Source organism: Triticum aestivum, chromosome 6D, assembly GCF_018294505.1.
Source record: "Triticum aestivum cultivar Chinese Spring chromosome 6D, IWGSC CS RefSeq v2.1, whole genome shotgun sequence".
Taxonomy (NCBI): domain Eukaryota; kingdom Viridiplantae; phylum Streptophyta; class Magnoliopsida; order Poales; family Poaceae; genus Triticum; species Triticum aestivum.
The window spans coordinates 15,789,473-15,801,651 of record NC_057811.1 but is presented as its reverse complement, the minus strand read 5'-3'; the positions used below and the strand labels follow the sequence as shown (position 1 = coordinate 15,801,651).

Here is a 12,179-nt window from a genome sequence, read left to right as displayed (position 1 = left end):
GTGGTGTAAAGCTCCGGGCAAGCGTCGGGGTCTCCAATTAGGCTGTGGAGATCGCCCCGAGCAATTTGACGGGTTCCGGTGACCGCCCCCAAGGGTTGCCAAAGTGTACGGGTTCGGTGACCGCCCCCAAGGGTTGCCATTTGTACGGGTTCGGTGACCGCCCTCAAGGGTCCCTTAGTGGAATCACGGCATCTTGCATTGTGCGAGGGCGTGAGGAGATTACGGTGGCCCTAGTGGCTTCTTGGGGAGCATTGTGCCTCCACACCGCTCCAAACGGAGATTAGCATCCGCAAGGGTGTGAACTTCGGGATACATCGTCGTCTCCGCGTGTCTCGGTTATCTCTTACCCGAACCCTTAACTTATGCACTTTACTTTGTGATAGCCATATTGTTTCTTGTCATATATCTTGCTATCACTTAGTTGTTTATCTTGCTTAGCATAAGTTGTTGGTGCACATAGGTGAGCCTAGTTGTTGTAGGTTTTGTGCTTGTCAAATTAACCGCTAGGTTTATTCCGCATTTGTTCAAGCCTAAACCATAATTATTTTAAAGCGCCTATTCACCCCCCCTCTAGGCGACATCCACGATCTTTCACCTCTTGACGTGGGCACTAGTCTGAAATCCCAATTTCAGTCTTCGGAACATCTCATATGTTCTGTGACGTTTCAAAACGTCTTTGGTGCCACAATTCCAAACCGTTAGCATTACGCACTGAACTATCACATAGTCATCAAAACGTGTATGCCAGATGTTTCGCAACATCTACAGACGACGCTGAGGTTTAGCACACCGAGCGGTGCATTATGGACATAAGCCTTCTGTGCAGCATTGAGGACAATCCTCAGTTTACAGACCCAGTCCGCATAATTGCTACTATCAACTTTCAACTAAATTTTCTCTAGGAACATATCTTAAACAGTAGAACTAAATCGTAAGCTATGACATAATTTGCAAAGACCTTTTGACTATGTTCATGATAATTAAGTTCATCTGATTAATGAACTCCCACTCAGATAGACATCCCTCTAGTCATCTAAGTGATACATGATCCGAGTCAAACTAGGCCGTGTCCGATCATCACGTGATACGGACTAGTCATCATCGGTGAACATCTCCATGTTGATCGCATCTATTATACGACTCATGTTCGACCTTTCGATCTCTTGTGTTCCGAGGCCATGTCTGTACATGCTAGGCTCGTCAAGTCAACCTAAGTGTTTCGCATGTGTTCCGAGGCCATGTCTGTACATGCTAGGCTCGTCAACACCCGTTGTATTCGAACGTTAGAATCTATCACACCCGATCATCACGTGGTGCTTCGAAACAACGAACCTTCGCAACGGTGCACAGTTAGGGGGAACACGTCTCTTGAAATTTTAGTGAGGGATCATCTTATTTATGCTACCGTCGTTCTAAGCAAATAAGATGTAAACATGATAAACATCACATGCAAATCATAAAGTGACGTGATATGGCCAATATCATCTTGCACCTTTGAACTCCATCTTCGAGGCGCGGCATGATCACCTTCGTCACCGGCATGACACCATGATCTCCATCATCATGATCTCCATCATCATGATCTCCATCATCGTGTCTTCATGAAGTTGTCTCGCCAACTATTACTTCTACTACTATGGCTAACGGTTAGCAATAAAGTAAAGTAATTACATGGCGTTTTCATTGACACGCAAGTCATACAATAAATTAAGACAACTCCTATGGCTCCTGCCGGTTGTCATACTCATCGACATGCAAGTCGTGATTCCTATTACAAGAACATGATCAATCTCATACATCACATATATCATTCATCACATCCTTTTGGCCATATCACATCACATAGCATACCCTGCAAAAACAAGTTAGACGTCCTCTAATTGTTGTTGCATGTTTTACGTGGCTGCTATGGGATTGTAGCAAGAACGTTTCTTACCTACGCAAAAGCCACAACGTGATATGCCAATTTCTATTTACCCTTCATAAGGACCCTTTTCATCGAATCCGATCCGACTAAAGTGGGAGAGACAGACACCCGCTAGCCACGTTATGCAACTAGTGCATGTCAGTCGGTGGAACCTGTCTCACGTAAGTCTACGTGTAAGGTCGGTCCGGGCCGCTTCATCCCACGATGCCGCCGAATCAAGATAAGACTAGTAACGGCAAGTAAATTGACAAAATCAACGCCCACAACTACTTTGTGTTCTACTTAATTAATCTAATTAACTAGTTAGTTTGATTAAACAGTAATTAGATTAGCTAAACCCTAATTAACCTAAATAGAGGATGACAGGTGGGTCTCGCTGGACCCACATGCCAGGTTTGACTCTGGTCAGCTGGGTTTGACCTGCTGATGTCATGGTGATGTCATGCTGACATCACCTTTCACTGTTCTGGATAATGTTCAGTTTAAGTAATTAAATAAATTTCAAAAATGCCTAAAACTTTGATAAATCATAGAAAATAAACCGTAACTCGGATGAAAAAGTTTTATACATGAAAGTTGCTCAGAACGACGAGACGAATCCGAATACGCAGCCCGTTCGCCCGCCACACATACCTAGCATAGCGAACCTGCAACATTTCACCTCCGGTTCGTTTGTCCGAAAACGCGAAACACCGGGGATACTTTCCCGGATGTTTCCCCCCTTCGTCGGTATCACCTCCTACCGCGTTAGGGCACACCTAGCACCGCGCATTGTCTTGTCATGCACCGTCGTGCTTATGTTTGCATTATATTTATTGTTTCTTCCTCCTCTTCTCTCGTTAGACATCGAGACCGACGCCGCTGCTACCCAGTACGACTACGGTGTTGACGACCCCTCCTTCACGGCTGAGCTTCCAGGCAAGCCCCCCCCCCCCCTTGATCACCAGATATCGCCTATTCTTCTCTATACTGCTTGCATTAGAGTAGTGTAGCATGTTACTGCTTTTCGTTAATCCTATCCTGATGCATAGCCTGTCCTTGCTACTACTGTTGTTACCTTTACCTGCAATCCTACATGCTTAGTATAGGATGCTAGTGTTTCATCAGTGGCCCTACATTCTTGTCCGTCTGCCATGCTATACTATCGGGCCGTGATCACTAGGGAGGTGATCACGGGTATATACTATATACTTTATACATGATACATGTGGTGACTAAAGTCGGGTCGGCTCATGGAGCACCCGCGAGTAATTCATGGATTGGGGGCTGAAAGGACCTTTGTCCCAACGGCCCTCTGAGTGGATCTTTGTGGAGGAGCGACAGGGCAGGTTGAGACCACCTAGGAGAGAGGTGGGCATGGCCCTGGTCGGCGTTCGCGGTTACTTTAATAACACGCTTAACGAGATCTTGGTATTTGATCTGAGTTGGGTCGTTGACCTTATACGCACTAACCGCCACGTGGGACAAGATATGGGCAACCGACGTCGTGGTATCAGCCGAAGCTCTTTTTGACGTTAGCGACTGAGCGGCGCGCGCCTGATTGGACTGGAACGCCTGCTAGGCTAGGTCTGCTTTCGGCCACCCTCGCAACATGCAGGTGTGCAATGGGCGATGGGCCCAGACCCCTGCGCCATAGGATTTAGACCGGCGTGCTGACCTCTCTGTTGAGCCTAGGTAGGGCTGCGACGTGTTGATCTTCCGAGGCCGGGCATGACGCAGGAAAGTGTGTCCGGCCAAAGGGGATCGAGCGTGTCGGGTAATGTGGTGCACCCCTGCAGGGAAGTTTATCTATTCGAATAGCCGTGATCTTTGGTAATAGGACGACTTGGAGTTGTACCTTGACCTTATGACAACTAGAACTGGATACTTAATAAAACACACCCTTCCAAGTGCCAGATATAACCCATTGATCACTCTCTAACAGGGCGACGAGGAGGGGATCATCGGGTAGGTTTATGCTACCCAATGCTACTTGGTGAACTTACCATCTACCCTCTTCTACATGCTGCAAGATGGAGGTGGCCTGAAGCGTAGTCTTCGACAGGATTAGCTATCCCCCTCTTATTCTGGCATTCTGCAGTTCAGTCCACCGATATGGCCCTTTACACATTTACCCATGCATATGTAGTGTAGCTCCTTGCTTGCGAGTACTTTGGATGAGTACTCACGGTTGCTTTTCTCCCTCTTTTCCCCCTTTCCCTTCTACCTGGTTGTCGCAACCAGATGCCGGAGCCCAGGAGCCAGACGCCACCGTCGACGACGACTCCTATTACACCGGAGGTGCCTACTACTACGTGCAGGCCGCTGACGACGACCAGGAGTAGTTAGGAGGATCCCAGGCAGGAGGCATGCGCCTCTTTCGATCTGTATCCCAGTTTGTGCTAGCCTTCTTAAGGCAAACTTGTTTAATTTATGTCTGTACTCAGATATTGTTGCTTCCGCTGACTCGTCTATGATCGAGCACTTGTATTCGAGCCCTCGAGGCCCCTGGCTTGTATTATGATGCTTGTATGAATTATTTATGATTTTAGAGTTGTGTTGTGATATCTTTCCGTGGGTCCCTGATCTTGATCGTACACGTTTGCATGCATGATTAGTGTACGATTGAATCGGGGGCGTCACAGAAATGATTTAAAATAAAACATTTATTTGAAGATATCAATCATTTAATAGGTAACAAGAAAGTAAAAAATGTTAGTGCTATAGGTTGAGTGTTCTGGGAGTACACATGTATGACTAAATGGAAAGGTCGTGGAGCATGTTCACGTATTGGTCAGGTGGTGTCAAACTATTATAGAGATGTATTTCAGTTCACAAAAGATTTCTTAATTTATTAGTCAAAGGACAGTGTGCATCTTAAAGTTGAAATGGATGGCGGATGCTTCATCGGTACATACAGTTCAGATAAATTTGTAGATGCTTCATCGTTACATACCGATTCCGATAAATTTACTTATTTGGCCCCAATCGATACCAGTGTTTGCTATGTCTGAGTTTAAAATTCCAAAAAAGATATGCAAAGAAATAACCGATGCCATATCGAGCTTTTGGTGGGGAGACACCGAGGAACAAAAGAGGATGCATTGGTTTGCATGGTGGAGAATGTGTATACCAAAAAGTAAAGGAGGTATGGGTTTCCGAGACCTTCATGCTTTTAACTTGGCCTTGCTTGCAAAACAGAGTTGGAGATTGTTAACCCATCCGGATACTCTGTGTGCAAAGGTTCTTCATGCAAAATACTATCCAGACGGTAATTTGCTTAAAGCAGGAGTGAAGAAGGGGTCTTCATTCACATGGCAAAGTATTGTCTCGGGTCTCCAAACTTTTAAAAGAGGACACATTTGGAGAGTTGGCACTGGCGTGCAAATAGATATCTGGAATGATCATTGGGTGCAGTGTAGTCCAACAAGGAAAGTCCTCACAAGTAGAGGTAATAGTTTGGTTGATAAAGTAAACGACCTCATTGATCCGGTTATAGGGACATGGGACGAGATGCTAATTAGATGTATATTCCTTGATATTGATGCAGAGAGAATTCTAAAGATACCTCTATCTGAACACTTGACAGAAGACTTTGTGGCATGGAGTGCAACATAATCCTTTAGTTTTTCTGTCAGGTCAGCATATTACATTGAGTGGGAGCATCAGTTCGGACCTCGATTCAGAAAGGACTCCCCAGAATCTTCAATGACAAATCCGGTATGGGAGATATTGTGGAAGTTGCACATACCGAGCAAAATTAAGATTTTCGCTTGGCGAGCCTTGCATGGAATCATTCCAGGAGTCTGTATTTTGAGTAACAGACACATAAAGGTATCGCCACAATGCCCAATCTGTAAAGTCGGTCCGGAGGATATAAAGCATCTGATTTTTACCTGTAAACGAGCAAAGGAAGTGTGGAAATCTTTGGGGCTAGATGAGGTAATTTCCAATGCTTTGAAGTGTGATCGATCAGGGTCAGTGGTGCTTGAAGATATACTTCGTAGCCCATCAAGGAAATCCCTGGTTCTAGGCCACCTTGGTCTGCAAGAAACAATTGTTGTCGGTGCATGGTATATATGGTGGGAGCGCAGAGAAGCAGTAAAAGGAGAAAGAGTTAAACCCGCACCTAGTTCAGCCTTTGCTATAAATGCCATTGCTGCTAACCGTGCCCCCCGGATGATACAAAAGGAACAAGAGCTTACTTGGCAGAAACCTGCTCCAGGTTCGTATAAGCTGAATACTGACTCAAGTTTCTTTGATGATGGAACAGGTTCAGTTGCTGCGGTGCTTGGAAACTCTCGAGGGGATACTATTGCAGGAGCTTCCGAGCTAATTGACCATGTCCTTAATGCCCAAACTGCTGAAACTTTGACGTTGTTGCGAGGTTTGAAGCTTCTTTCAGAGATTGGGTGCACCAAGGTGATAGTCGAATCAGATTGTCTAGAACTGATTGAAGCATGCACTGGAAAAATTGAGATTTTGGGTCCCAATGCAGCAATACTTGCGGACTGTTTTCATATTGCTCATGAAATTCCTGGAATTTGTTTCAAGCATTGTCCAAGGGAAGCTAATGGATTGGCACATTTTCTGCTAGGTACTCTTATGATGTTAAGTCAAGTTTTGTTTGGGCAGATGTTGCTCCCAGTTTTTTACCTTCTCATGTACTCAGCGATGTAACACTGCCACAATCTAAATGAAGTGCCATGAGGCTTTCCTTAAAAAAAAAACTTATTCGGCCCCAAAACCCTCTTCAGATCGGCAGAGCCAAGGCCGGGCAGCGATACGAGAGGTCAAAATTGAGAGAGAGGGGACGCCAAAAAAACTCACGAAGTTGTAAGGCCCACGAGAGACCAAAAGTTGCATCGTAGGAAACATCGGCCCAGCCCACACGCACTCACTATTGACCTACACCACAGACACGCTCTCGCCGTCGCAAACTTGCAATTCCCATCGGAAATATCTTCCTCGCCGCCGCCGCCGCCGCCGTCGCTGCCGCCGCCATGCTCCATCTCCGGCACCGCATCGTGCCCCATATCCGCTCCTCCTCCTCCACCTCTGCCATCTCCCCTCTCCACCGGCTCCTCTCCGCCGCGGCAGCCGCTGCCCCCATTTCCCCGAGCCAAGGATTCGCCGTTGAGGACTACCTCGTCGGCACCTGCGGCCTCACCCGGCCCCAAGCCCTCAAGGCCTCCAAGAAGCTCTCCCACCTCAACTCCCCCGCCAATCCCGACAACGTCCTCGCCTTCCTCGCCGGCCTCGGCCTCTCCGGCGCCGATGCCGCCGCCGTCGTCGCCAAAGACCCGCAGTTCCTCTGCGCCGGCGTGGAGAGAACATTGGCCCCCGTCGTCGACGGGCTCGCCGGCCTCGGTCTGTCGCGCCCTGAGATCGCCCGCCTCGTCTCGCTTGTCCACAGCCGCTTCCGCCGCAGATCCATAGTCCCCAAGCTGGAGTACTACCTGCCCCTCTTCGGCTCCTTCCACAGCTTCCTCCGGGCGTCCCAGCGCGCATGCTACCTTCTCTCATCGGACCTTGACAAGGTGGTCAAGCCCAATGTCATGTTCCTGCGGGAATGCGGGCTAGGCGATTGCGATATTACCAAGCTGTGTATCTCTGAGCCGAGGATGCTCGGCAACAAACTGGAACGCGTCCAGGCAATGGTGGTGCGCGCCGAAGGTCTGGGCGTGCCCCGTGGCTCGGGGATGTTCAAGGTTGCGCTACAGGCTGTCGCATTCCTCAGCGAGGAGAAGATCGCCGCCAAAGTGGACCACCTGAAGAAGACGTTCAGTTGGTCGGATGGTGAGGTGGTCGTTGCTTTGTCTATGGCTCCAATGCTGCTCAAGAGGTCAAAGGACATCCTGCAGCGCAGCTTCGAGTTCCTTGTCTTTGAGGTGGGCTTGGAACCGGGGTACATTGCTCATCGGCCCGTAATCCTCTATTATAGCCTGGAGGGCCGGATCAAGCCCCGGTGCTATGTTCTAAAGTTCCTCAAGGAAAACAGATTGCTCGATCGCGACTGGAGCTTCTATACTGCAGTCACTAGGCCTGAGAAGTATTTCATGAAGAAGTGCATATGGCCTTACAAGGAATCTGCACCACACCTTGCTGAAGACTATGCGGCAGCTTGCAGAGGGGAAATGCCAAGTAATTTCAGATTTACCTGAACCAAAAAAGGGCTATGGAAATTGGTTGCTTGTGTATGGCGCAACAAAGTTTTCACTCTCCGTAGTAAGCTGGTAGTTCCTGTTTTGATGTTCTTTGCCAAACTAGATGTTGGTTATTTTCCTGTAGTATGCCTGTTACATGCCGCCGGTTTGGTCATTGCTGAATGCTAACTCCTATGAAACTGATAATTTTATTCCTTAACACTGGTATGTCGATGTTGTCATTCCTTAGAGAAGATATCTGAAAATGAGAAGTCCATGGATAATTTGTGCTTCTGGATTCCATGGAAGATCATGAAAACCAGAAAACAGAAGAATATTGCTGTATCGTTTTCCACCTAAATGTATCAGTATGATCTGCTTTCATGCCAAAATTTATCTATCATGCATGTTCCATGTGATTCTCTTTTAGGTTCCATTGTACTCCTATGTTTGTTTAATATTGAGATTATACTTGGAAATAAATTTCTAATGGGTGTCTGTCTTTTGCCTTTTGATTTGTTTACCATTTTCCCTGAGAATCTATTGTATTTGTTTCTAAATACCATAGTTGACCTTATTTTAGCTGTGAATTTTCAAATTCGAAAACGTAACCTATCTATGACTAAAGCATGACCTACAGATAAATTAGCCTTATCATATACATCTGTCAGTGGTCATTGGAACTAAACTGATGGTCGATGGAGGTCGCATCAATGACAAGCAAATCCAATGAAGGATGGATTTATATTTGTTGAGGGAAGGTGAAGAAGAAAAGAATATGAGAATTGGCAACTGCAAGCTACAGCTTGGACCAAGGAAAAAGTTCTTTGTTCTTTTCTGTCTACTATTCAGTAATTGCATATGTGAAACCATATCCATTCACAAAACCACATACATATGTTTCGGCAGCAAAACTAGCCAATGTGAAACTGTTACTCAGATATGCTTCTTCCAGTCATTTGTTGATTTCCTTAGTGAAGTTCTGCACTTGCTTTCTATTTCACTCATTGCTTCATTTTATTAGTTAATTTCATGCCTTGTAGTTAGCTCTTTATAGCTGCATAATTGCAGAGTTTTTCATCTAATAGTTTGCAAACTACTGAAAACCATGTCATGTGGAGAATTGATATTGTTATGGTTATATTTTGCCTCTGTTTTATGTGGTTCTGTTTTAATCCAGGGTCACAGTACAAAAGCCATGCATGGAAGATGAAGCAGGGGTACATGACAGTAGGTTTGTTGAACCATGTATAACAGCCTAACAGCCCAACTGGCTAATCTATGCATTTCAGGAAAACCTTCATGAAACTTTCCTTTTATAATTATCATGCCGATGCTGTGTGCTTCATTCTATTTTGACCTTCATTTAGAAGCATGGAAGATGTAGAAGTCATATGTATGATTACTTCTTTACCAAACTACTGAAATGTTGGAGGGCGGTATCTTTGAAGAGCAGAGTTTAGCTATTTGCATGATCTTACTTATGTAGACGTGGAGATAGATAACCCTGGACACAAACTTGGAGAGCTTCCTCCACTTAAATATGCATTATTTGTTGAGTTCTAGGACCTTACTTTTTATCCGAATTTTAATTGGTGATGTCAGTATTTGAAGCCAAGGTTCAGCTTACTCAAATGGTAGGGAGGTTCATAGTGATCCTGTACAACCATAGTAGAGCATAATATTGTCTCTAATGTTCAATTCTGAGTAAACAGGTTCTACAAACGGTCTTTTACTGCACTTGACTGAAGAAGTAGGTGTCCCGATATATGCTGCACTTGAGGTGAGTTGTGTTTCCAGGTTTACATTGCAATGGACACTCTTCTTCGAAACACAAAATCAAATTTATAAACTATGCATGCATAACTGTTTTTGTTAGGCACGACAGTGCAGTAGCTGATGTATTTTTGGTTGATTAAAAAAAATCTAAAATGTGGTTTACTTTGGCACCTGGATGGAGTTACTGGCAATATCAGTTGATTAATTAGTACTGTGGGATGGTAATTTAAATTAGTATCAACATTCATTGTTTTACAGGATGTAGTCTCTTTTGAATTTATTAAGTAGACAGTACATTTAGGGGTACAAAGTTCCAAACTCAGGAGGTTCCATAAACTGATCCGAACACAAATAAACAGAACCCACACACAGACCAACAAAATTTTATTCCCCTTCTCTCTTTATTTCGTGCGCTCTGCATGCAAGCAGCAGAATCATGCAGTGTGTCGCTCATCATCGAGCTAGTCATGGTTGATCTTGAAGGACTGGAGCACTTCCTCCCTGCTGGCATCGGCCGCATCATATGCCTCCATGAATTCGCTGAAAGCAAATTCCCTGTACTTGGCCGGATTCATCGCCTCATTTCTGGCGCCGGTCTGATGCGGCACCCGTCGGTGGGGTTCACGTGTGTGGCCGGTGGGGTTCACGTGTGTGGCCATCGACATCCTCGCCACAGCGGAGTTGGTGACGGCGAGGTGCTCCACACTGGCCAGCACCCCGTTGGTGACCATCTCCATCTGGTGGCCAAAGTTGACGACGAATGCGCCGGGGATGGGGTGGACGAGGAGCCACCTTTCACCGTGCCTTGCCTGTAGCCCAGCGATGTCTGCCTGGGAAAGCACGGTGAGGAGGTGGCGGTCGCAGTGCGCGAATAGGCCCATCGTGACGGTTGGGTCCGGGCACGGCGGGTAGTAGTTGATGCTCATGTGCGTGTCGCCGCCGCTGAGGTCGCCGGCGAAGAAGCCGCCGTCGAGGCCCAGCCCCTCGGCGATCAGACAGAGGATGGTCAGCTCCTGCACTGCCGCACAATACTCGATGAGGCTGGGAGCACCAGCCGCGCAGCAGCAGCAGCAGCAGCAGCAGGTGTCTTGTCCGGTTCTCACGTCAGAAGCCAAGACCCAGGGGAGCGCCGGCCGCCGCGCAGCAGTAGCAGCTTCCACGGCGACTGGGGAGGAGCAACCGGAGGGGGCTGGCAGGAGAGGGGCCCCTTCCCTGCTCGGAACCGGGAAAGAGGAACGCATCGCCTCCGACCACGCCACCACACAAGTTCATCACCGCCCACGCGACCACACAAGTTCAGATTAGTCGTCATGTCAAGTTTTCAGTGGCGAGCACAAATATCATCTCAAGCTTTCACCGAGTACTAATGTTCAGTCACAAAAATGCTGAAATCCTAGCAAGTTGAGTGTAAGAAGCTCCGAGCCCCTTCAGACTCGGACTCGTTACAAATTGTCCAAATCCAAAGCAGAAGTTCCTTTCATTCAAACTTACGGACGGGGGAAGTTCTTGAACATGTAGGCTTTGAGGACGGCGACGGACTTCTCTGGCCAGTCATGTATACAGTCAGCAAGATTAAAGACAATACCACCTCAAATTATCTCCAAAACCATTCGGAGGAAATTTATCCGGTTTGCCATATTTTAGGGGCCTAAAAAAAAAACCTGTTTTAGAGTTTGAGGGGTGGCTGCGTATTTTTCATGGGCCTCTTCTGGCCCGTCCTCACCTGAGTGAGTATAACGTTGCTGGACCAGCAGCACTTGAATCCGTCATTGATGTCAAAGGCCAAAGCCCATATGGTGGTCAGTGCCGTCACCTCACTTCTCTTTTTGTACAGCAATTTACTATGCGATCTTCTCAAAAAATGAAAAGAAGCAATTGACTATGCGAATGTATACCTAGCTGAGTCGGTGAAAAACCTAGCTACTGCTTCCTTCCGCATCGGTTCCTACGGGTGCAAGCGCTTCATCCCGCGAAACTCATCAATTAGCTCACAATTTGCTCATTATTTGCCTAAAATTTACACTGGGAATATATTACGTAGATAACAGGATATTACAATCCTGGAGGATCATGCCCATTTATTGATCCTGACTTGATCGCAGCCGGGCAACTGTTCTCTCCTCACACCTTGCAAAGTTTGCAAGCACCCCACGACCCTATTTTTCACTCTATCAACCTTCACAAGATTTACCATACGCTTTATGTGACGCTGCCACATGAGTGTTTTATCTCAGTACATCTGGAACCATGTTGTGCGAGCACCTTTTAAATCTTATTATCTGAATAGAAAACTAAATTACTCAGATGATTGGGATCGGCGGCAAGACCATCTTTGTTACACTCGCTTA

At 46.5% G+C, this 12,179-nt stretch overlaps 1 protein-coding gene and 1 pseudogene across 1 annotated transcript; one reads left to right on the top strand and one right to left on the bottom strand.

Annotated features, from left to right (window-relative positions):
- Nucleotides 1–6,760: 6,760 nt before the first annotated feature.
- Nucleotides 6,761–8,469, top strand: LOC123143114 (uncharacterized). Its single transcript, XM_044561930.1, has one exon. The coding sequence runs from the start codon at nucleotides 6,910–6,912 to the stop codon at nucleotides 8,068–8,070; it is 1,161 nt and encodes a 386-aa protein (XP_044417865.1). The 5' UTR covers nucleotides 6,761–6,909; the 3' UTR covers nucleotides 8,071–8,469.
- A 1,823-nt stretch (nucleotides 8,470–10,292) lies between these two features.
- Nucleotides 10,293–11,072, bottom strand: LOC123142330 (2'-deoxymugineic-acid 2'-dioxygenase-like; annotated as a pseudogene).
- Nucleotides 11,073–12,179: the final 1,107 nt, after the last annotated feature.

Coding starts and splice junctions, on each gene's coding strand:
- LOC123143114 (XM_044561930.1), top strand. CDS start 6,910: ATGCTCCATCTCCGGCACCGCATCGTGCCCCATATCCGCTCCTCCTCC.